General features: G+C 38.9%; 1 protein-coding gene across 3 annotated transcripts in view; it reads right to left on the reverse strand.

The window, feature by feature from the left end:
* The window catches only part of me1 (malic enzyme 1, NADP(+)-dependent, cytosolic), an 89,884-nt gene that overhangs the window by 18,956 nt on the left and 45,155 nt on the right, over window positions 1-25,773 (reverse strand). For all 3 annotated transcript variants that reach the window (XM_088326454.1, XM_088326455.1, XM_088326457.1), the window contains 2 exons: window positions 22,752-22,827; window positions 16,029-16,190 (listed from right to left, as the gene is read on the reverse strand). In XM_088326454.1, the coding sequence (XP_088182580.1) occupies window positions 16,029-16,190; window positions 22,752-22,827 (238 nt within the window). The remainder of the gene's footprint in view (window positions 1-16,028; window positions 16,191-22,751; window positions 22,828-25,773) is intronic.

The raw sequence follows: 25,773 nt of genomic DNA on the forward strand, positions 1-25,773 counted from the left end.
GTTTGTCATTACTACGCATGTGCGAACTTTCAAACGTAAACGTATGTGTGACGTCATTGATACTTTCTGCGCATGCGCACGTTTTGAACAAAACTCGGTTGCACCGCGGGAAAACTTGTGAGACGCTAGGACCTTTTGTATTCGTCTACCTCACTGCGCAGTGAATAAATTCTAAAACTACATTTTGCCTCTCTTACTGATCACTTGGGGTTAACCTACGAAAATATTAACCCTAACATTTTTGATGCCGAAACCGGGACGATGAGTAGTATTTTGAAGTTGAAAACGAAAAAAAAACCAATCCAGTTTACCACGTGGTCTAGAACAAAGGAAACTTTTTTTCTCGAGATCAACTTCAAACTCAGCGGCATCGTCAACGAACCAGGATGAAGTGGTCGGTAAGAGATGCATTTTAATATAAAATTTGGAATAATTTTAAGAACGAAGCCATTTTTATAGTAAGATAAAATAGAACATGACCCAGCATAGCGATCGTAGTGTTGGAAGGGCGCCAGATGTGGGCTTGAGAAGCCATTACAAACCTTAGCTAAGTAAATTACCCATAAGGCATCAGAATAAAATACGAAGTATTTTAAATACTCAAACTTTTTGTTTGAGACGGGTGGATTGCCTCGGGACGGGAAATGCCCAATGCTAACCCATTTTTGGGACGGAAGTGGGAACGAGTACGGGGGGAAGGTACAGAAACGACCCCCCACTTTTCCCATGGATGGTCTTTTGTCAGGAACAAAAGACCGGATCCATCTGTGGTCATATAAAATAAAGTTTAAGTAAACTGCATGGCTTAATAAAAAAGTGTACACGGTTTAAAATTAATTTTTTTGTGTGGGCCCACTCTGTCTTGTCAAATGTTTTATGTTTGTTCAATGTGTAAATGTTTGTAGTCTTTCCTGTATTCTCTTTTTTTTCTTGTTTTATGTTTGTTTGTACTAGTTTTTAATCGGCCCACGTAACTGAAAAGAAAAGAAAAATGGAAAAATACGAAGAAAAGTGCCGCAAACGAGAAAGCGCGCGCATTTTCAAAAGAAAAAAAAAGGAAGCGAAGCGCACATTGCAACGAGAGAAACGTCGTTTTTTAACAGTAAGACCGTTTAAAATATGTTGTTTTTGGGTGGAACCGAGAGAGCACTGCGTTAGGAATCGAAAACGTTCGTTTTTTGGGAAATCGGCGTTTGGCGCTAACGGTGTACAACATAACGCCTGCGGGCCTAAGGGGTTCCAAAAAATATTTTTTTTTTTCGGTCCGAATTTTTTTTGTTTTTTCAATTGGAAAACGATAAATTTAGGTGTGCTAAGTTTAGAAAACTTATGTTTGAGTTATTTTAGATGCGTTAAAAGAAGTTAATGCCAGAATAACACTTACCAAAGATACAATAACAAAAATAAAGATAGAATATTCCGGTTTTCAGTTCTAAATTAGAAAATTAAGGACTGCAAAGACGGGGGAAGTTATTGCCAAATTAATACAATAAAAAAATTTTTTTTTTATTCGATGAATTTTTTTCTTTTTATAAAACCAGGGTTGTTGTATTTTTGTTTTTCTCTTTTTAGTTAAAGGAAGAAAATGGGTCAGACCAATAGAGATAAAAGGTGTTTTGTACAAAATTATCGAAATAGAGCGAATAATTATTTTCAATGAATATGGAGAGAAAATTCATTGAGGGGAATAAAAATGATAAAATGACTCGTAGATCAATACACGTCATTTTTATCATTTAGGCTGGTAACCTGAAAAGGGTGTTAGAAAGTGCAGAAGAAAAAAGTGTTATGTAGGGAATGTATTGTTGGCAAAGCATGTAAGGAAGTTGTCAGATGGGGCGGCAGTGGCTCTGGAGGTAGAGGACTCGTCTTGGGATCAAGAGATCGCAGTTCGAATCCCGGCTCCTCCGTGTTACATGTCGAAGTGTCTTTGGGTAAGACACTGAACCCCTAATACCCCCAATAAGCAGGTTAGCGCCTTTCATGGCTGCACGGCCGCTATTGGGAAATGTGAAGCACAATGTAAAGCGCTTTGGGGAGTCTAGACTTGAAAAGCCCTTTATAAATGCATTTCATTTCATTAGATGGACAGTAAAAGTTTGAAGTTTTGAAGAAATGTTTTAAAGGAAGTAGGCACGAAGATTAGATTGAAGGCTGAATTAGTTCACGAAAAGATGAAGAAAGGAAGAGACACAAGATGTGGACTGATCAGAGCGAGAAAAGAAGAAAGGATATTGCAAGTAGATAAGAGTTGGTAGAAGGAAGTGAAAAAGGGTAAAGAAAGTGAATCGTTAAGGAAAAGAGCAAGTGGAATACTAGTAAGAGAAAGAAGGAATGTAAAAGGGAAAAGTTATTTAAAGAAAAAATAATTCGCTGAAAATTGGATATGAAAAACTTGAGACAAAAGTATGAAAAACATCACATTAGTGTTTTTGGAGTTCCTCATAGTCTTGAAAAACACTATATAAATGCAAACCATTTATAATAGATTAGAATATACCGTTACCGACATAGTTACAAAATGGGTTAACATATTGTGACTGACAATGAGAATTGGTATTACACTCCATCTACAAAGTAAGATAAAGGAGCAGAGAAGGTAAGGTTATAGTTATAATTGATACAATATTTACACAAAAATTAATTGCGTGTAAGACGTTACATGCAGTTGAGGTTTGTGTAATATGCATTGGGTGAATAGTCATCATAGTGTAAAAAATTTGTCAGCATTGTGCAAAACATGTGACAGTATTATTATAGATGAGCTATACAAATTAACGGAAATTATTTAAATGATGAAAATCTATTTGAAGGCAAATGAACATAGATATGCTATCGAACACTACACTATTTTGTTGCCATAATGGGAAATATTACAGACTAGAATATTGTTAGGGAACTATCGTGAAAACACTGCAAAGTATCTAAGGTAAAGTTTGATTTTACAGTAAAAGTGTTGCACTAACAATGTTTTGAGTTCTAGAATTTTGGTTCTTGTCTCATTTGGACTCAACAACTCGCTGAGGAGAAAATGGAAGAGCGATCAGCGAAAGGTAGCACTATTAACGATGATGAAGATATTACATGTGGTGAAAATGGTAAGTGAAAAATTTTTATGATATTAAAGGAATATGTCATCAATAAAGGTGTTACAGGTGAGAACCAGAAAAGTTTTGTGTTCATATTCGGCCGGTATGAACCATAACTATGACGCGTAGATCTCATCCCATCAGCTACACCGCTTGTCCTCAATGGGGTATCAAGAATGTTGGAGTCCATCACAGCGACCGTCGAGCAGCGATTGGAGGACACCCTGAACTGGTTGCAAGCCAATTGCAGGGCACACAAAGATATACAATTCACTAGCTCATTCACACGTAGGGAGAATTTGGACCAGCCAGTCCACATGAAATGCATGTTTTTGAATGAGGTAAGTAATCCGGATAGCCGGACTGAAATAATGAGATCATGCAGGCTCCACACCAGAGCCCTGTGACTGGCTTGGAACACACACACCTGTTCCCAGGTCCTTAGTAATGCAGCACACGTGCTGGCCAATGCGCCACCGTGCTGCACACACACATATATTATATATATATGAAACAATTTTAATACTGAACTATCAATAATGATAATATGTTAGGGATTTTGAATTCCCTGTACTAGCTTGTTAAAAGATTTATAGATCTTGGCAGAGATCTAATAACCCTGAAATTTAGTGATACGAAGATCGAACTTATGAATCGGTGACAACGGGTCAGCAATAAATGATTGGTGAAAAATTAATGCCATTAATTGCGAAAAATTAATGGAATTGTAGCTGTACGTACGTAGTGTGGTTGCACAGCAGCTTTTTATTGGTCGGGACAAAATCGGGCTTGTTGATTGGCTCACGTTTTGCCTCAAGCACGTACGTCGTGGATGTACATACGCACACGTTGTACACCACTACTACTACGCTGTATTGATTGTAATCTTCGCACGGTTATGGGACCGAAGGAAAAAAAAATGGTTAAATTAGATTAGAGGGATCAGTTTGTTCGACCATATTGACACGGCTAGTATACCATTGAATTACCAATTAATGGCTAGAAATCCAATAAATACCCATTAATTGGCCTTGCCGAAAAAGAAAAAAAACAAAAAATTAATTTTAATTTTTTTCGCACTTGGATATTGATTTTTTTCCAAAAATCAATTACTGATGACCCCTGGGTGACAAATATAGTAGATATCTGCGTATTCTTTCAGTTTTGGTCATCGAATTATTAATTTATTTTCTGCATTTGTTGATGGTAATTGTAAATAACAGGCTTGTTTTTTTTTCCACTTTTCTGCTTTCTGTACTCTCTCTTTAACATCTTAGTGGTACATAATTGGTGACATCAAACCAAATGAGCCGTAAAAGCAAGATCTCTTTGATGCATTGAACAAGGAAAAAAGCCGTTTGTCTAATAAAAAGACTGACCTTCGCGCGATAAGAATTACCAACAACAATGACGTAATCTCGAAGCGATGAGATCTCGTTAGCTAAGATCGGCGTGCAGGAAAATAAAACTCGTATAACAAAAACTCGTACAGAAAATAACGATTAGGTTGTAATGTGATAAATCTTTGTTAAAGAGTAACTAAACTAAATGATAATGACAATTTAAAGGGAAAAAAGGTTGCGTCCCCAGCATAAATGACGTGGGGAATTGAAAACAATGAGTGTATGATACAAGATAACTATACAGAATAGTTTAAAAAGAAAGAATATTTGAGTAACCGAACTAATCACTTTTTGTTGAAGATGCGAATAGCAAAGGGTAATAACTTTAAGACATGTAGTTTTGCTCCTGATAAAGCAGGGACGAAAAAAGCAATGAAGATGACTGAAAAAAAAACGTCCATAATTTTAGTGTTCATCTTCTCGTTCGTAAATGGACAAATTCAAAAGAGGCGTAATATGTAGAGGTTATTTCCTTAGTTATTCTCGTATTCAATAATAGATTACTCTGAATAGGTCATTTGAACCATTTCAAATAATCAAAATTTTGAAAGAAGTTTGAAAATGACGACAAATTAACACAAAAAAGAATTGGAGACTAGAAATCATTTGGAGACTAGAAATCATAACGTAGCTGAAGCTATTTCAGTCACTGAATCTATTTTTTTTTTTTCTTTTAAACAGGAAAAAGAGAAACAAGTAGCAATAGTTGGACCAAATCGTTAATTCGTTTAGCTTTAATCACAAGGGATCTTGAAAGGATGCTTAGAACGAAGACTAGTGCGTAGAAACGAAGATTGTTGCGCAGAATAAAAGATAATGAATAAATAAAATAGATACACTCAACAAGATAATTCATAAGTGACGGGTATGTATTGCTCTATATTGGATCAATAACAAAAGATTGATTATGATTACAGAGAGAACAAAATACAATTAGAAAACTTATGACATTAAGTTCGATTTGGCATTTTTGAGATTTTTTTTTTTTTTTCAGATCCTTTGAGATTTTTGATATTTAGTGTGAGAATTTGGAATTTTGACAAATTTAGCCCAAAGGAAATTGGGAGGACAATTGATTACACACTGAATTTTTTTAGAATGAGTGTTACAATTGACAAGTGGTAAACAAATGTGCAACAAATACTGACTTTTGATTAAGTTAAAAGGAAACGGTTTCTATGGAAGAGCATTTTTAGAACACAATGAGAAACTGATCAATTTTGAAGAGGATAACGGATTAGTTGATTTTGAGACATATCGGGTTAATTTAAGAATAAGTGCATGGGAAATAAATGGATATAAATTGATTAAACCAAGATAATGTCTACTAGTACTTAAATTTAGAGGAAAATTTAAGACATTGAATAATGCGGCCAATTTACTAAAAAATCCCACTACATAAGCACAATGGAATTAGCGAGACTCTTAAGTGTCTGAATTCCACCAAAAGACTCTTTTTGAAAGTCCATTTACTCTTCAAAGGACATACCACCCTGTAAAAAAGAAATCATGGACAAAAATCATTTGCTGAAAGAGCCAAAGACATCAGCCATGCATTATCTGCGCCGCTTATCAACAGCGAGGCCAAGGGAGTGAGATGGAGCACATCCCAACTACGCTCAACAACGACATCATGGGAGTGTTGGGGGCACATCCCAGCTGCTTTTCAGACAGCTAACAGGAGATTCCTGCAGTCGTTGCCAGTGGAACTGACAGAAAAGTCAATAAAGTCATTTTGTGTTTGACATGGACACATTTTTGAAAAACTATTTTTGATGGGCCAAAAGCAACATTCAACTGGTGAATGAAATGTGGAATAAGCAAATCAAAAGACTGAAAGGCAACAACATTCAAGAACACGTCTGCTTGAAGTTTTATAGAGTCTTGTTAATACAAAGTGTAAATGTATTTGAGGAAGATTGATAAATTAATCTTGCAAATTTATAAATGTGTCTGATTTCACTCCTATTCAAAGATTGGGAACTTAGGTTTTAACTCAGGGGGGAAGAATTGAGACATTCAGTAAAAAATAAGTTAAAACCTCGTTTTTTCCGAAATTGATGAAAAATTGTCTTCTGAATATGCTCTCCATATAACGTTTTTTTGAGATTCAAATTACGAAATTTGGACGAATAGAAAAATATTACACAAAAGAAATGTTGTAATATAACAAATTTACAATGGTTATCAAATTGATCAACAAAAATCGATTTAAATAACCATTCACCATTAGAAAATCGCCCACATTGAGAATATTTTGGGATGGTATTTTTCATTTTTGGCAAAATCATTCACTTTGAGTGTGAATTACCTGCTTTCTTTGCAAAATACTGTTATTTTGAACAAATTTACTTACTGAAAAGATAATATAGGTTATGATTTTTACAAAAGGCAAAACAAAGAGTGAATCATAACAATAGAAACGTCTTTTCTTGGGTTAAATTGATAATTTAACAATCTATCCTGGTCATCTGCCTCGAGGAGAATGGCCAACAGCAAGATAACACATTGAAAATCAAAAGAAAATGCAAATAAAAAGTGCATACAAATTTTTTTTCTCAAATGTGATCAATCTACAAAAGAGAACACTCAAACACTCAAATCAAGGTAAATGATTCTGACAAGGATGATGGTTAGACTGATTCAGTGACTAGATTTAGTGAAAAAGAAAAATTTGAAATTTAGAACTGACAATTTAAAAAATAAATTGTTAATCTTCGAGTTAGCATTTTGGGATAGAACGCTCAAATTGGATAGGGCATCTTATAGTGGGGATTTTGATTTTCACTTAAAATAAATATAAAGACAACTTGAGAAAATATACAAATCTATAAATGAATTTTTCTTGAGCCATGAAGTCTCAAGAGGGGGGAGAAATAGAATAGCACATTCTATTAATAAAAAAAAATTTTTTTAATTAAGTCCTGACTATCCTTTTTCCTATCTATAGCTTTCCCGGAATATTCAGTTCTATGATATTCATTGTGCTTCTCTCATCCATACAGGGGATGGTGACCCCTGCTGAACAGATGACTGAGTTTTGTCTGCCCAGGGAGCTTCAAACCTAACTTTTCTTCCCAAGGGCAGCAGTCAGGACTCTGGGGAGTGTTCCAGCACTCGCGCCATCAACTGTGTCTCCACACACGTCCGCCTCGACGCAGGAGGCTGTTGTCATCTCAGGGAAGAAGCTAACTTGCCAGATCCGAAAAGAGGAGCAATCCAATGTGGACAACTGGATGGTGTCATCTCATCTACAAGCGACACATCATCACGCCAGGAGGCCATCACCATGACGACGGAACTCAGTGACTGAGGACCCGGCGCTCAAAGGACAGAGAAAATGCCCCCCGTGCCAAAGCCCCCCTCAGATCTCATCCCCCTTCACAGTCCCCTCCAAGCAGGGTCCATCCGAGCGTCTGAGCCAGCAGGCCTTCGTCATCGAGTTCTTCGACGATAATCCTCGTAAGAAGCGTTCCCAGTCCTTCACTCATAACCCTGCACACGCCGACTCCTACTCTGCCCTCAAGACCAAACTGGAGCGATGTAAAGGTGGCGATCGCCCGGCGTCTATTCATGGCCATGTGGCCCCGACCCAGCAGGTCACCGTGCCGCTCAAAGGCCCTGGGGGCCATGGAGTTATCCAGAGATCCAGTTCTCTAAAATGGGAACATGCTGGTGCTGAGACCTCTCGCTCAACTTCAGCCATCTATGTTCGTCATTTCGGCAGTGTCGGAAAGAAGTCCTACCGTTAAAGACCATATACATTTTGCTAGTAATAAAAGATGTGGGGATTTTTACGGTGCCCATGCTCATGAAAAACTGCATCAAAAGCTGCCAATAATGTCTTGATCTATTCTTCCGAAAGAATAGGCATCAGATTTTACAATGATATCTAGAGAAATGGTCGTAAAAGTACCAAAATGAGAATCCTAACAACTAAGGGAGGAAATGAGATAAGGTTCAATTTCTTCTATCGTAATGTTGAAAATTTTGGACTTTGCGGACTGCTTTGTTTTATTGGTATCAATTCCCATACACCATATTTAAATGGACTTAGACAACATTGTCTAAAAGAACTTATCCCTACCAACAAAGGGAAACCTCTCTATTGCACACGCGAACATCTGAGTGGGTAAGCTAATCGAGTCCCGCTCACCAAGTCATTCAGGCCCTGTGGAGACCAACGCACAGGCAGGGTTTTTTGTTTTGTGTTTTTTGTATTATGGTTTTTGTTCGTTTTATCTGTGATTCTTATAGTTAACTATCGCACATTACTACAACGTTTTCTAGCATAAGAAACACTCTCGACCTCACGAAAATGAGGTGGGAGGAGGGGAATTTTTCTCCTTTACGAAGGTTTTTCGCCCCTCCACGAAACTACTAACCTGTTGTTTTTCTTAATGATGTGTTAACTTGAAAATCTGGTATTATCACTGATATCCTTCGAAATCCACAACAGGGGGGAAATGTCAAGTCTAATCGTTTTTATTTAATTGTGTATTTCTCTGTCTTCTATGTTACAAATAATCCTGATGTGCTTGACTTATATTACAACTCGTTTTCTGCTTTGTAACTATTTTTGAACCGAAGGATATGACGTCGTTTGTCATTACTACGCATGTGCGAACTTTCAAACGTAAACGTATGTGTGACGTCATTGATACTTTCTGCGCATGCGCACGTTTTGAACAAAACTCGGTTGCACCGCGGGAAAACTTGTGAGACGCTAGGACCTTTTGTATTCGTCTACCTCACTGCGCAGTGAATAAATTCTAAAACTACATTTTGCCTCTCTTACTGATCACTTGGGGTTAACCTACGAAAATATTAACCCTAACACGCCTTTTTAAAAAGTGTTCTAATGACAGGTTTACATCTTTATTGACTGTATATTTGTTCTCTGTGACTCTATTTCAATCTGTTGATTGTCAAACCTTCGACCCTGCTCTGTGACGTAATAGATTGTTGTCTTTAGGTGTTTCTACACAGCTCTCACAATAGTTCAGTCTGTTTACCTTGACCAACTTTTTCAATGTTGGCTGCATAGTACACTAGTAATTTATGTTTCCTCCAGCTCATTCGAAATCTTTGTCTCTGTTCCAAAATGCTTTTCTGGTTTTTGTGTTTCCGTGTTTCAGGATTTTTGATACCAAATTGTTTCGGACCGGTAATGATACGAAAATCTTAAACAGTTATCGATAAGGATAAAACATATGATACCATTAATACGCAAGTTTCCTTTCTTTGCAAAATAAGTTTATGATTTTATGTATTTCTTAGTATTGAATTTATTTTGAGCGTGATTCCTAATTGTCCCTAGATATACATTCCCATTTAAAAGTTTGAGGTTGCTTGGAAACGTCCTTATTTTTGAAGGAAAGGCAGTTTTATTGCAATGAAGATAACATGAAACTCATCAGAAACACACCTCATACATTATTAACGTAAAAAAATACTATTTTGGCTGCAAATGCTTTTACTGCAATATCTAGGTGTATAGAGGACCATTTCCAGCAACCAGCCACTCCAGTGTTCCAAAAGTACACCGTGTTTTACGTAAATCATTGTTAGAATGATAAATAGGGTGCGCCGCACAATTTAAAGAAAACCTAAGACCTTTATGCCTGCTTTATGGTCATTTATGGTCAAATATGGTAGCTTGTATGAAAAATGTGCTGGCTTGAGTTTTTCAACAAGACTAACTGTGAATAAAAAAAAACTAATATTCTGAATTTGTGCCATATTTTCGCATAACCATCAATAACTTTATTATACCAAACAAAATAATTGTGTGTGGATGACAGAAAAAACACAAGCAATAGTAGAGGAATCCTTTCAAATCCCACTGATTTTCAGGTGTAATCTGCTGATTGCAGTCATTTTAATCATGATCATTATCTTAAGATACTACCAGCTCACAGTCTAAAAACTGTCAGTGCCCAAATGAAATGAGCCTTCGCAGAAACTCTGTCCTTTTAATGAAACATAAAGCTGGTCCATTGAGCCGATTGCTTTTCATTGGTGCTGTCGTCTCCAATGAATGACATCGAGTTGGAAAATTCAACCACAACCACGCAGACTGTATTCTAATCTCTAAAACGTTCTTTAAAAGCTGCGGAGGTAGCAAGTAAATGTGGGTACACTTTATAGTTTAGTCTCATCCAGACATATTTCCAACCCATTCTGCTCTAATGTAATCCCAATGTGTATGCCTGGGAGCAAAATGAAGAGTTTATATGTCATTTTAAAACTGCTAATTTGAAAGGCAAGTGTATTTTGGTAAGGGGAAACAAATCATCAAGAGATCAGGATAATGGAATCATTTACATCTCATGATACTGTGCAGGGCTTGGATCCAAATTTTCAACTTGAAGCAGTGTTTGTGTAGGTGACCTCCAGAATTGTGGTCTGGGTAAATTCATTGGCATAAAATGGCAGTAAAAGTGGTTTTCTATATTTGACTTACATCTGACTTGTGAACAGTTAAGAGCAAGGATGGACAAACTACAGCCTGTGGGCCACATGTCCTCAGGCTTCTGAATCCAGCCTGCCAAGTTAAAAATATTATGATAATATGTATAAAACTGTTTTTTTACAAGTTCTTGTAAAAATGTGTTTTTGCTACTATTGTCCCGAGTGTGCCCAACCTTCAAAATCGGTGGCTCATTTTTTATTTTGCATTAATTCTGAGTGTTTCAAAACCAATCTCATTAAATGCTATTTTTATAGAAAAACGAATTATATAATGTACATGTAGATGTCTTCGTGTTTATTCATAAATGCATATAGTTGCTGCTATTCTAAAAAAATTTGTCTCATTTTTATTTTTGTCATTTTATAAAATTTGCATGAATATAATGTTTTCACAGAAAAAGCAATGTGCAAATTGGATAGGCCTATATTATATTTTTCCCTTAAGCATTGCTCAGGTATAGGACTTGAGACTGTATCTTTAGGTACAACAAATATAATCAATCACGTAGCTGTTTTTTGACAAACCATTTAGGGCAAGTCTGATATTATAACCTAAGTGATTTAATAAAAAGAAAGGGCTCAGTGGAGGGCTTTTAGAACAGGTTGGAACATCACACATGAAATAAAATCTGCTGAAAAATTAAGATTTTGCGTTTGACGGTTTTGCTGAAATTTGTCTTTAAATGTATGGTGTGTCTCTCTATTTTGCTAAGACAGCTTTTTGGGTTAAAAAGGTTCCCGACCCCTGAACTAGCTGCGGCTGGTGTTTGATTCCCATTACATCCAATGAATTGCATTTGTCGTTGTATTTTTAGACTGAGCAATCACTGCACAAATGCAGTATTATACTACTATATACCTCATATATATATATAACACGCACCTAAACATTGAGTTCTTTTTTTTTTCGTCAATAAAAATGTGAGTTATACACAAATAATTACAGTACTTATACTTGATAAAAGAGGACAGCAAACTGAAAGGCACTACAGTTCACAGTATAGCTCAAGTTTGTACAGCTGTTGTATCAAACATTTATATTTAAACATTCTTTGCATTCGCATCCTTTCATATCTGGAACTCTGTTATTTCCTGAACCACATTAAAAATGTAGGGATTGGAGTTGAAGTGCAGCAGCTGAGACAACTGAAATGCGTCTTGGAAAAAAAAATGAACTTCTGTACGGTCAAACTCATGCGTGTCACGCAGGGTATCCTTTCAGGTTGCCACGCCTTTGGCAAACATAAAGTGGATACAGCACACAAGAGAGATGCCTTAATATAGACATCCACACTGACTATTCTTAGTCTGTGCTAGGCTGCCCACAGTCCGGGTGCAGGACTTGCTTGCTGTCAGGCTGGTACTTACACACACGGGAAAAAGGGGTTGTGCTTTCCCAGCTGGGAACCATCAAGGGTAATGCGAAGTCGGTGGTTGCCTCCTGAGTGAAGTGCAAGATTAGGTGGTTGATGTTTTTTTGTGCAGCAAGGCGTGTCTGCGTAAATTGGATTAAGTGATTTATCCAAGTGGATAAACATTGAACTGATCTTGGGTAAATGGCACAGCTTGAAATTTTAATCTCATTGTAATCCAATTGATTTTGAACAACATAGTATGAGGGTGCGTATAAAAACTAAATCAATGGTTGCATATTAAATGGTGACGTGAAATTATGTAATATAATACAGTACATCTGATTAATGTTTATTTCACTTCTGACTGCATGTGCATGGCAGTTAAATATGTATGATTTTATTGCATTACACAGTGTCTGTTCACTTTAAATATTCTAAACGTATGGAAAGCTATGCGTCAAAATATCGATGCTCAAGTGTACGAAAAAGCTTTCTAGGGTGGTGCCACAATCAACCGTTAAGAAGACAAAGGATTTCACAAAAGCAATAATACAACCATAAATTAGAAATAAAATAAATAAATGAATAACCACATTGAATGCCAACAAACCACCTATTTGGAGAATGAAACATTCCATCTATTATTACCATAATTACACTTCTGACTAGCTCATACGACCTGAATAGTACACAGAAACTGTGTGGTCTTTCTGTCTTGTACAGGAATAAAAATGTCTACCTTGGGATTTGACAATTCATAATTAATCACAAATCAGATTACAGTTGTAAAAAGTGAGATTTTCCTAGTCGAAACGATCCAAGAGACAAAAACAGCATCACGTAAGAGACATCTTTTTGCGCCTCAAATTTCAGGGATTAAAAATGAGAAATTAAAATAAGAGGAAAGGATACCATCACAAATGAATGCTCATTTCCCAATGTGGACAACCTATGCGAAAAACACACCATCCGCTTCTTAACCCTTGGGTCATTATTTTCCAAAGAAGGAAAAGGTTCTTGGGTTAATAAAAAAACAAAACAAATAATAATATATATTTAAGAACTAAGGGTCAGTGTTCACAGCATGGCAGCGGCCATCCCCCTCAAGACTGTTTTTTTAGGGGGAGTCGGGGTTTGCTCACCACATTAAACATTATGACACCACAGATATTTTTGAGATTTTTTTGTTTGTTTTTCTTAACACTCCATTTATGTACCGATACCTAAAAACTGGTATCGTCACTCATAATGTAACATGGTATCAGGAATCACCAATTAGGGCTGCATCGTTTTGGAAAACAACTCATTGTGTTTTTTTAGACCAGTATTGCAATTTGGATGTGAATTTCCATTTTTAAAGGAAAGTGCATTTTCTTCACTATTTTTGTGAGTACTTAATCATAGTGACATCCTTTAATCTTCAAAAACAGCGCCATCTGCTGGGGAACTTTGTTAAAGTTCCACACTGCTGATCATTACAGTATTTACTTTTTGACTTAAGGGGCCGGTCACACAGCCGTTGGTGGCTGAATCACGGCTAAAATTTTGCGGGTTTTTTTTGCCCGTGGTTGCCCGCGATGGAAAATGTGCAAAATTGGCCAACCCGCTGTTCATCGGTGGTATGCCCGCAAAACAGATGCCGGCGACTGTTCCGCTTCCTCATCGCGTCATTTGCGCGTCATTTTCTCGTGTGGACCACGGGTATAAAAGCTCCCGAGCCGGTGTTGTGCCCAAATCCGACTCCTACGCAACACGTGCTCAAAGTTTTGAGCAGCTCAAAACTTTTTCGCGCGGCCAACCGCGTGTGAATTTCCGACCGCGAGTAAAGCACTGCTGTATCTCGTCTATATGGCGGTCTCAAAGCGTCCAACAGCGCCCACCAGCGTCTGCTTCACGGCCAGAAATTTCTGGCCGTGGTTCAGCCTCGATACGCCCGCGAAAAGCTGTATTCCCGCGCTCTAAAGAATTGAGCAGCGCAAAACTTTTTCTCGCTGCCACCCGCGCGCGAATTTCCGACCGCGTGTTAAGCACTGCTGTATCTCGTCTGTATGGCGATCTCGGCTGTGTGACCGGCCCCTAAGGAAGCTCACATGGTGGATGTGTGTAAAAGCGTGCTGCTTGCAAACTTTGCCTTGGCTTTATTGGCTAGTGCAGCCTCTTGCCTTTGATTAGCCGACCTGTGACAATTCTGGTAGGCCAAACACTCCATCACTCAAATACCAAAGGGGAAAAAAACACAAAGATGGAACTATAAATCTTTGAAAAAATAATAAATGAAGTGTCTTGCGATTACACAATCGCACTACGTCACATTGCAATATCAATTCGATTTCGGCTAATTGTGCATCCTTATCACCCATTACCTAGTTTCTACACAACAAACCGATTCTGCTCATTAGAACAAAATGCAAAGTGTTGGATTTGGACTTTAATCCAATATGGACTTGAATGAGATCCTGCTGAGTGTGTAATGTTGTGTGTTTTTCTTCAATGCATGCTACGATCTGTTTACTGGGTTTTTGAGTTCACATGTGGCCTTGTGTCTGTGTCTCGTCAAGTTCTATTTAATCCTTTTTTTATTTATTTATTCTATCCTGAGGCAACAGTTCTCAAAAAGTTTTTGTCCCTTGGAAATATTCGTTCACTGGACACTGTTGACATTGACAGTACACATAAAAGTCTTTCACTGCTCTTCAAACACAACTCTACATGTCCAAGGAACAACAGAATAATGAGGGAAGTGAATTGTGAATTGAAGTAAATTGGTTTGAGTGTCATTGGTCCAATACCTTTAAGATATCCGTTTTTGTTTCAAAATGCGTCACACATTTTCAATTGAGGACACGTCTGGAACAATGGTGAAATCTAGTGCTTGTGCATTATTCTAAAACCACAGTCCTGTAACACGTGCAGATTAGGGTGTGTTATTGTCTTGCTGGAATAAGCATGAATGTATCTAAAAAAACACTTGGTTGGCATCCGTTCTTTCTCCAAAAACTGTATGTACATTTCAGGGTTAGCGACATCCTCACAAATGTGCACTTTATCCTTTTGGAGAGACAAACACACCCATATTTCATCAAAGAAGCTGGCCTTTGAACTGTCCGCTTCCAACACTCATATGAATCTTTTCTTCTTTGGCCTGGAGGACACAGCTTCTGTGATTTCCAAAAACTGTTTTATGTGGACTTGTCAGACCGCAGCACAGCATACTTTTCCATTTTGCGAGAGTCAACTTTAAAAGAGCTTGAGTCTAGGGAAAGTCGGCGGTATTGTTGTTATACAGTTGTAACTGTAGCAACCAACTGAGTTTCCTGACAATAGTAGGTCGAGCTCCTGAGCTCCCATTGGCAATGTCATTCACACGATGCAGTGGACAGATTTTTTTCAAATTCTTATACTTTTTGGACAATATCAATAATTATATAGTGTATAATGAATTATATACTGTATAATGAAACATCCTCAACAATTGTTCCTAAAACTGTTGGCCAATTAGCCCACGCAGGTGTTCACAACATGGTAAACCTTGACCTTTCCATGCATGTGAACGACCAAGCTTTTCAATGATGCTCCTGTTATACCCAATCATAATAGTCACCTGTTCACAGAGAGCAATTTCATAACAGGGGTTTTATGAGGATTCTTTGACATTGCAAGTAAGCAAAAGGGAGTTATTGACTGCCTATGTGGTCTTTTGATCTTACCTCATTGTCTGTGCCTACGTCAAGTAGGACAGGCAGGCACTGCTGCGGGGGAACACCTCCACAGGCTGTGTAGAGAGCCAACTTGCCCACTGGAATCCCCATTCCATTGCAACCGAGGTCTCCTAGGCCCAAAATCCTCTCACCGTCAGTCACACAAATAGCCTGTCAATCAGGAAATGGTTTAGTTGCAATGACATTAAAAGTATTATACATCCATCCACTCAAAGTAGAGATTAAACGATACCGGGCCGATAATCGGGGCCAGTATTCAATATATTAGCAGGTATTGGTATTAGCCTTTTTATTTAAGTTGATGTTGAATAAGCATTGATTTTAAAACTTATCAATAAGAAATGATGTAGAGCTTGGATCGGTCAGTTATTTAGCTAATTTGCAGCACTGTTTCTACCATAAAAGTGTCTGATTGGTTGATAAAGCAAGAGCCAGAGCCATACAGTAGTGAATCAATGTAGTCCCATACCAAACACGGAAGCAGTGAATAGAAAGAAAATTGAAGCGACTCAACCTAACCTTTTTTCCTTCTGTTTTGTCAATTGTTTATTGAAGCGGTTACTTTCAAATTCAATGTAACCTTTATCTGATGATCAGTGGAAAAACATAAATTGTCAATCACTCGATCAAAATATTTTGATATTTGAAGCACAATGAACTATCTTGTGTTAAAAATGCCCTAAAGCTGTATCGACTTCCCACTAGTCTTCTAGGTAAACGGTGAAGAACACAGGCTAACAACAAATTAGCTTCTAATTTGCTACATTAACCATTAATGGAGCAAATTGTCTGCATTTTTTCTTAAATAAATATTACAGGGAGTGCAGAATTATTAGGCAAGTTGTATTTTTGAGGATTAATTTTATTATTGAACAACAACCATGTTCTTAATGAACCCAAAAGTCTCATTAATATCAAAGCTGAATAATTTGGAAGTTGGAGTGGGGCTTTTTTAGTTTTAGCTATTTTAGGAGGATATCTGTGTGTGCAGGTGACTATTACTGTGCATAATTATTAGGCAACTTAACAAAAAACAAATGTATACCCATTTCAATTATTTATTTTCATCAGGGAAACCAATATAACAGCTCAACATTCACAAATATACATTTCTGACATTCAAAAACAAAAAAAAAACAAATCAGTGACCAATATAGCCACCTTTCTTTGCAAGGACACTCAAAAGCCTGCCATCCATGGATTCTGTCAGTGCTTTGATCTGTTCACGATCAACATTGCGTGCACCAGCAACCACAGCCTCCCAGACACTGTTCAGAGAGGTGTACTGTTTTCCCTCCTTGTAAATCTCACATTTGATGAGGGACCACAGGTTCTCTATGGGGTTCAGATCAGGTGAACAAGGAGGCCATGTCATTAGTTTTTCTTCTTTTAGACCAGGGGTCGGGAACCTATGGCTCGCGAGCCAGATATGGCTCTTTTGATGATAACATATGGCTCGCAAATCTGGCTCGCAGATTTGGGTTTAAAAAAATTATCGTTTGCTTAAATGCATCCATCGATTTTCTATTGATCATGTCTTGTGCAGAGTTGCAGTTGCACGAGCGATTGTCTATTTTAATTGGATGATAATACCCGATGTTGGCCGTTACTGGGGGGCACAGGTACACGCCCCCTTTTGCGTCCATTGGTACTTGGCCGTTGGTCATTGACGTGACGTGAGAAAGACCCTGAGAGGGGTCAACACAAGGAAGGCTCCAGGCCCGGACAACATTCCGGGGCGGATACTTAGGGAGTGCGCCGATCAGCTGGCTTGTGTACTAACAGACATTTTCAACACCTCGCTAGACCAAGGCAAAGTACTAACAGACATTTTCAACACCTCGCTAGACCAAGCCATAGTACCATCATGCTTCAAAATTGCCAACATCATCCCTGTGCCAAAGAAACCCCAGATCTTATCATTCAACGATTACCGGCCCGTTGCACTGACTCCTATCATAATGAAGTGCTTTGAGAGACTGGTTAAAGAGCACATCACCTCCAGTCTCCCCTCCTCATTCGACCCCTTTCAGTTTGCCTACCGGACAAACCGCTCCACCAGGGATGCCATCTCCTCTGCGCTTCACCTGAGCCTGACACACCTAGAGGAGAAGAACACCCATGTGCGGATGCTGTTCCTGGACTTCAGTTCAGCATTCAACACCATCATCCCACAACATCTGGTAGACAAAATGAGACTCCTGGGTTTCAACACCCCCCTGCGGAACTGGCTGCTGGACTTCCTCAGTGACAGACCCCAATCAGTGCGGATAGGTCAGAACATCTCAGATGTCATCTACCTCAGCACGGGCTCCCCCCAAGGCTGTGTCCTGAGCCCCTTGCTGTTCACCTTGATGACACACGACTGCGTCCCTAGGTCCGCCACAAACCACATCGTGAAGTATGCTGACGACACAACAGTGGTGGGCCTCATCAGGGACGACAACGACCTGGCCTACAGAGAGGAGGTGGAGCATTTGGTGGGCTGGTGCAGGGACAACAGCCTGGTCCTGAATGTTGACAAAACTAAAGAGATCATTGTCAACTTTAGGAAAAACCAGCCCAACCATGCCCCACTTTGCATCAACAACAAGGCTGTGGAGGTTGTCAGCAGTATCAAGTTCCTAGGGGTGCACATTACAAACAAACTCACCTGGTCCGTGAACACTGCATCACTGGTTAAGAGGGCACAGCAGCGCCTGTACTTCCTACGGAGGATGAGGAGAGCCCACCTGCCCCCACCCTTCTTCATCACATTCTACAGGGGCACCATAGAGAGTATCCTGACCAGCTGTATCTCTGTGTGGTGTGGAGGCTGCAGCGCTACCGACTGGGGTAGTGTGAGGAGGGTAACGAGGACAGCAGAGAAAATAATCGGGACTACACTTCCCTCCATTCAGGACATTGGCCAGAAGCGCTGCCTATCCCATGCTAAGAACATTATCGGGGACCCCTCTCACCCCCATCATGGACTGTTCACTCTGCTAGCCTCTGGGAAGAGGTACTGCAGTGTGCGGTGCAGGACCACCAGGTTCCGCAGTAGTCTAGTCCCCCTGGCCATTAGACTGTTAAATGGTCAGTCTAACATATAGTTAACCTAAATCTAAAAGGCTGCTAATCTGACTTTTTGCACTACTGGCAGTTCTTTATAGCTTGCCACTCCTTGCACAATTGCTCTCTGCACTATTGTACTTACAGCGTTATTGTTACAGTGTTAATGTTACTGTTTACCTGACTTGTTAACCTGACTGCCCATTTTGCACATCCGGTTAGCTACTCCTCTTGCACTACTCCTCTTGCACTATCGGCACTATGGTAAAATACTATACGTAGCCATAATGCAATACAACTTTTACTTATATCTGTACATTCAAGGAAACTGTGCGGGTCAGATGTATCGACATTTCGTTCTGTATACACGTGTACTAGAATGACAATAAAGTAGATCTGAATCTGAATCTGAATCTGAATTAGCTCAAAGCTAACTCTTCGACGGAGAAGATGGCGAAACGAAAAAAAGATGATGAATATCGTACATTTCAGGACGAACAGCCCGAAGAATTTGCTTTTGTGAAGAGGTATGCCTAATTTTCTATGACAAAATTGCATCGATGAAACAGTCGAATGTTAAGCGGCACTTCGACACATGCCATGCCCCCTTTGCACGGTCTGCTTTTGCAGAGCAATGTGCGCTGGTTGTCAAGAGGAAAGGTGCTCAGCCGTTTTACGGCTTGCCTCAACGAAATACGGATTTTTCTTGAAACAAAAGGCAACAAGCATCCTGAGGTAGCGAAAACTGAGTGGCTCCTCAAGTTTTATTATCTCGTCGATATTACCGAACATCTAAACCAGCTCAACGTTAAAGTGCAAGGCGTTGGAAATACAGTGTTATTCCTTCAACACGTTGCGTTTGGTTTGAAAACAAGCTGGAGCTCTTGATCAAGGATTTTGAAACAGGTCGCTTACTACATTTCGAAAAACAGAGTTTACAGAGGCATACACAACAAGTGAGCCCGCTCAAAACATCTCCACCAGCTAGCTGGCTTCACATCCGGTCAAAGCGCACTTTGGAGAATTTCGTGAGCACTGTGGTCTTATTAAGTTCACCACCCATCCAAACGAGTGTTCACTGAACACAGCCGACCTGAGTTGCATTCCTGATGTCTCCCTGGTAGATTTTGAAGCAGAAGTGGCTGACCTGAAGGCCTCAGAGATGAGGATGAGCAAGTTCAAATCACTGAATGAAGAATTGGAAAGAATTGCACGACAGAAAGCGGAGTTGGCGAGCAAGCACATGAGGACAGAACTGGACAAACTACAATCCAAAGACGAGCTGATTCTCAAAGCTTGGAATGCGCTTCCAGTCACATACCACACACTGAGGCGTGTGAGTATTGGTGTATTGACAATGTTTGGATCGAAGTATTCATGTGAGCAGTCATTTTCACATCTCAAAAACATCAAGTCCAACCTACGATCACATTTAACGGATGAAGGCGTCAATGCCTGCATGAAGCTTTAACTCACCAAGTACCAACCAGACTACAAAACCATCAGCAAATCCATGCAGCACCAGAAGACGCATTAATGGTGAGTATTATAACATCATTATGTAAAATAATAAATTAAGACGCTTGTTATGCTCACATTTAATTGAATTCAGTCCTAAAATATATTATATGGCTCTCACTGAAACACATTTCCAAAAATTGTGCTTTTATGGCTCTCTGAGTCAAAAAGGTTCCCGACCCCTGTTTTAGACCCTTTCTTGCCAGCCACGCTGTGGAGTACTTGGATGCGTGTGATGGAGCGTTGTCCTGCATGAAAATCATGTTTTTCTTGAAGGATGCGGACTTCTTCCTGTACCACTGCTTGAAGAAGGTGTCTTCCAGAAACTGGCAGTAGGACTGGGAGTTGAGCTTGAGTCCATCCTCAACCCGAAAAGGCCCCACAAGCTCATCTTTGATGATACCAGCCCATACCAGTACCCCACCTCCACCTTGCTGGCGTCTGAGGCGGACTGGAGCTCTCTGCCCTTTACCGATCCAGCCACGGGCCCATCCATCTGGCCCATCAAGACTCACTCTCATTTCATCAGTCCATAAAACCTTAGAAAAATCCGTCTTGAGATTTTTCTTGGCCCAGTCTTGACGTTTCAGCTTGTGTGTCTTGTTCAGTGGTGGTCGTTTTTCAGCCTTTCTTACCTTGGCCATGTCTCTGAGTATTGCACACCTTGTGCTTTTGGGCACTCCAGTGATGTTGCAGCTCTGAAATATGGCAAAACTGGTGGCAAGTGGCATCTTGGCAGCTGTACGCTTGACTTTTCTCAGTTCACGGGCAGTTATTTCGCGCCTTGGTTTTTCTACACGCTTCTTGCGACCCTGTTGACTATTTTGAATGTAACGCTTGATTGTTCGATGATCAAGCTTCAGAAGCTTGGCAATTTTAAGAGTGCTGCATCCCTCTGCAAGATATCTCACTATTTTTGACTTTTCAGAGCCTGTCAAGTCCCTCTTATGACCCATTTTGCCAAAGGAAAGGAAGTTGCCTAATAATTATGCACACCTGATATAGGGTGTTGATGTCATTAGACCACACCCCTTCTCATTACAGAGATGCACATCACCTGATATGCTTAATTGGTAGTAGGCTTTCGAGCCTATACAGCTTGGAGTAAGACAACATGCATAAAGAGGATGATGTGGTCAAAATACTCATTTGCCTAATAATTCTGCACTCCCTGTAATTGTACCCCTGATAGGTCGTGTCTATTTGTCATAGTCTTGTTATTTATTTTCTGGTTTAGTTAGAATGTATTCAATATAAAGAGAAATAGCTATGGCGACTGATTTATTTTGTTCAGAAGTTTGATGTTTAACTTGTTCAAAAAACATTTTCAAATATTTTGTAAAAATTCAATGCCAGTATTTTTTCATTTTATTGTAAGTGAATATTAGCCCAATAGATTGGTTATTTGTATGCTGGATCACAAAATATCTGTATCGACCCTGTAAAAACGACATCAGTCAACCTCTATCTGAAACTCATCCATCCATCAATCAATTCATCCATCCATACGTCCATCCATCCATTCGTCCACCCGTCCAACCCATCCATGGATCTACAAAACAACTCATCTTAAAATAATATTCTCCCATCAATTACAATCTAGTACATACTGTATTAGATCCAATTTATTCAATGAGTATAAAATATTTGTATTGTAGATAGAAAATTGAAAAAGAAAGACCACCTGGTAATTCAACTCATTTTTGTTATTGGATTTTGTACCAGTAGCAGGATATAGTAGCTGGAGCAAATACCCTTTTGTTGACAGCTGAGAGCAGGTGGTTAAAATGATGAATATTTGACATACCAGGAATAGTTACTAATTTCATTATTCATCCAACGTTGGACAGATTTTTTACTGACATGTACACGCTCGATAGAAACAGGTTCTAATTTCGGATGACTTCCGCATTTAAGCCCTAATTTAGGGGTAATTATATTCTTCTAGCGTTTATTCAAGAAATGGATTATGACTTTGACAAATGTGGATTTTGAACTCTCAAAAAGTAGATTGATCTAACCATTGTTTTTCAAATACTGCTTATTCTGTTTCACCTATTAATTTTAACTCTTTACTGACAGCCAAGTTAAAATTGATCGTTATTGATTTATAAAATGGCACCAATCCAGTGTTTACATTACCTTTATGTCTTTCTCTGGCCAGTTCCGTAGTAGTGATGCAATGTGACCACGGTCATGAATAGTAATAAATAGACCCCTGAAACACAGAATTCATAGAATATCAAAAGAATTGCTGATATGCTTGTACATTAAAAAAAAAAAAAAAAAAATCTCACCACCCTTTCCAATTGCAATTAATGAAACAAACTTAGAAGTAATCAAATCATGTTTTGATGACCATTAAAATACATTGTTTTATCTTGGAGGTAGTTAGAGGTGGTTGCACTTGGAGGTTAAACTTACTTAATTTTGAACCTTTTAAAGTGGGACTATATCGAAGACTTGAGACATTTTGGCAAGATGAATGCTATTGCTGAACCTACAAAATTGGACCACTACAAGGAATTTACTTGTGACCACATCATCAATTTGATTCTAACATTTTATTGTATTCTAAGTGACAAATTTATTGTCATTCTAACATGTGAAACTAGAACTAGTATTCGTTTTTGGCACTGTAATTAATATTTGTCTTTGGTACTGTGACTAAAAAAAGTCTGATAATGAGATAATCTACATCAGTTTCGCAAGTCATTTATACCATTGGTGGTCCAGCGCTCTGACAACTAAGCAGATCGTGGACCTGTTAAGACTGTTCACAGGGCAACAGAAGGTATAAGTTCCATTGACTTTTTTTTTCTGAAGAACCCGCAGAGTCTTATTTCGTTATCATTAATCCAACAAATAGTCTTCCTATTTATTTGATGACTTTTTTTTCGGTGAATAATCTATGAGGGGTATTTGGTTATTATTTATTTCATTAATATTGTTATTATTCTTTTTCTGACTTTTGCTTTGTGAAGAGCCCACAATTGTTGTTTGATAGTGCCTTTTTGGAAAACAATACATTTTTACATTAAGGCGATCGTACAATTGTCTGACTTCTTCTATTACACAATGAACCCAGCCCCTCATCAGAAAAGGGAAATGTTATTTGGCCCTCACAGAATAAAGTTTGGGGACCCCAGGTAGACATAGGAGCAAAAAAGTGCTCTGACCAAAAACGATTGCGGGAACCTTCGTATCGATCAAATCTAAGTAAATACATGGTAGTATCGATCGACACTGATCAGATTCAGAAACTTTTATCTTGCAAATGTTATTAAATGATTGACCCTTAAACTAGTTTATAATAACGATAAACACAGCACAAGCTTTATAGACACTGAAATGATTCATTTATATCAAATAATTGTGTTGCAAATTTTAACAGTAAACACAATCAATAGATATATTTCTACTGCAACTGTTTCAGAACAAAGGCCAAACGAGTCACACCAAATAAGTAGTTATGTTAAAAAAATACAAACATTTATACAGAGCTCAAGTTCCTTTCCTTGCACAATATTTTGAAAATAAAATAAGTAATGCAAATAAAGTGTCGCCTGTCTCTCTTTGGCTCTGTTGCCATTTTGACAACGGACTTACAGATTTTTGTTCAGCAACAGCGACATTTTTACATTTTTGGTTGCCGATCGTCTCGGCCAGGTCATACCTAAGACTTACAACGTTGGTACCCATTGCCTCCCTGCTTGGAGCTCGGCATTAGGGGTTGGAATTGGGGGATTTGGTCACATAATGACTCCTAATGAGAATTTAAATTTGTGGTGTTCCCGCAATAGCGGATAACTTTGACGCAAACTACACGTGGCATCTTCCTTTTCTGTAGTTGAAATAAAATCCACACTGTGCTGTGCTTTTTTTCCTCTCTGTTTTAGCTTCTGGTAGAGATTGGCACCCAGATTTGGCTCTATTTTCCGCTCGACAGGCAGGATGCAGCTGCAGGCCAGTTGGGGAAAGTTGATATAATAGTGGCTATAAGTCGCACACCTAGGCATAAACTTAAGGAATTGCCAAGGGCGCTGGTTTAGACAGAAGATGGCTGCACTGTCTATATATAGAAGTGGAGCTTTGAGGAAGTTAGGAAATTGGTGGAGGAGTAAAGTATATATCCAAGGACAATACTATCGATCCGATCTTAGTACTTGCTTAGTATCAATCATATGGATATTTTAAAAGATCCGCCCACTCCTGCCGTACAAACGTTTAAGATGTTTTGGTGACAATGGTGGACAAGATTAATTTTGAAATGGTAGGTCACATTATATGGAAAGTTTGTCCCCACAATATGACAGTTGCACAACAACTGTATGAGATGATTCAAGCAGACAAGCGAAAGAGGAGGAAATGCCTTGATCTCTGTCAGACAACGACACCCAAAACATTTCAGGTAACACATCCTTCATCATCTACTCATTTTCTGGCCCTTTGCACTTGGATCTGCTATGGAACTCATGACCTTTAACACTATTAAAATAGAGCAACGGGGGCTGCTTTAGAGCCAGACAAACTCTCAGAGAACAGAAGTCTTGGCAAACTTGAAGGTTAAGGCCTGCATTGAGGTGAAGTTGAATTCATGACATACTGAGTTACTGGGTTAAATCTATTGTCAGCTTGTTGAATAAATATTAGCGCTACTCAAGGGAACCAGTGTGATTTATTCAAGGGGAATGAGCATAACTTTAAAGTGCTTTGTCCCAAATCCATAAATGAGACAAATATATTACACATATACTATAGTTTTGTGAAATTAGGTCATTCTTGATAGTCTACACTTCATAGAAAAAAATAGCTAAAAGAGCTTCTAAAGATAAGGTTGTATTGCTAATATCCATCCATCCATTTTCTTCTGCAGCCGCAGTAGCCTCAGCCGGAAGGCCCAGACCTCCCCCTATCCCCAGCCACTTCCTCCAGCTCATCCAACAGGATCCCAAGGCGTTTCCAGGGCAGCCTAAGGACGTAGTCTCTTCAGCGGATCCTGGGTAGTCCCCTGGGCTTTGTGCTGATGGGACATGTCCAGAACACCTAGGAACCATCATTATCAGATGCCCTAGCCACCTTAGCTGGCTCCTCTCAAAGCGGAGGAGCAGAGGCTTTACACTGAATCCCTCCCGAAAGACAGAAGTTTTCGTTTTTTTGGTGT

This window comes from Urocampus carinirostris, chromosome 2, assembly GCF_059441175.1.
Source record: "Urocampus carinirostris isolate Australia breed hairy pipefish chromosome 2, RoL_Ucar_1.0, whole genome shotgun sequence".
Lineage (NCBI taxonomy): Eukaryota > Metazoa > Chordata > Actinopteri > Syngnathiformes > Syngnathidae > Urocampus > Urocampus carinirostris.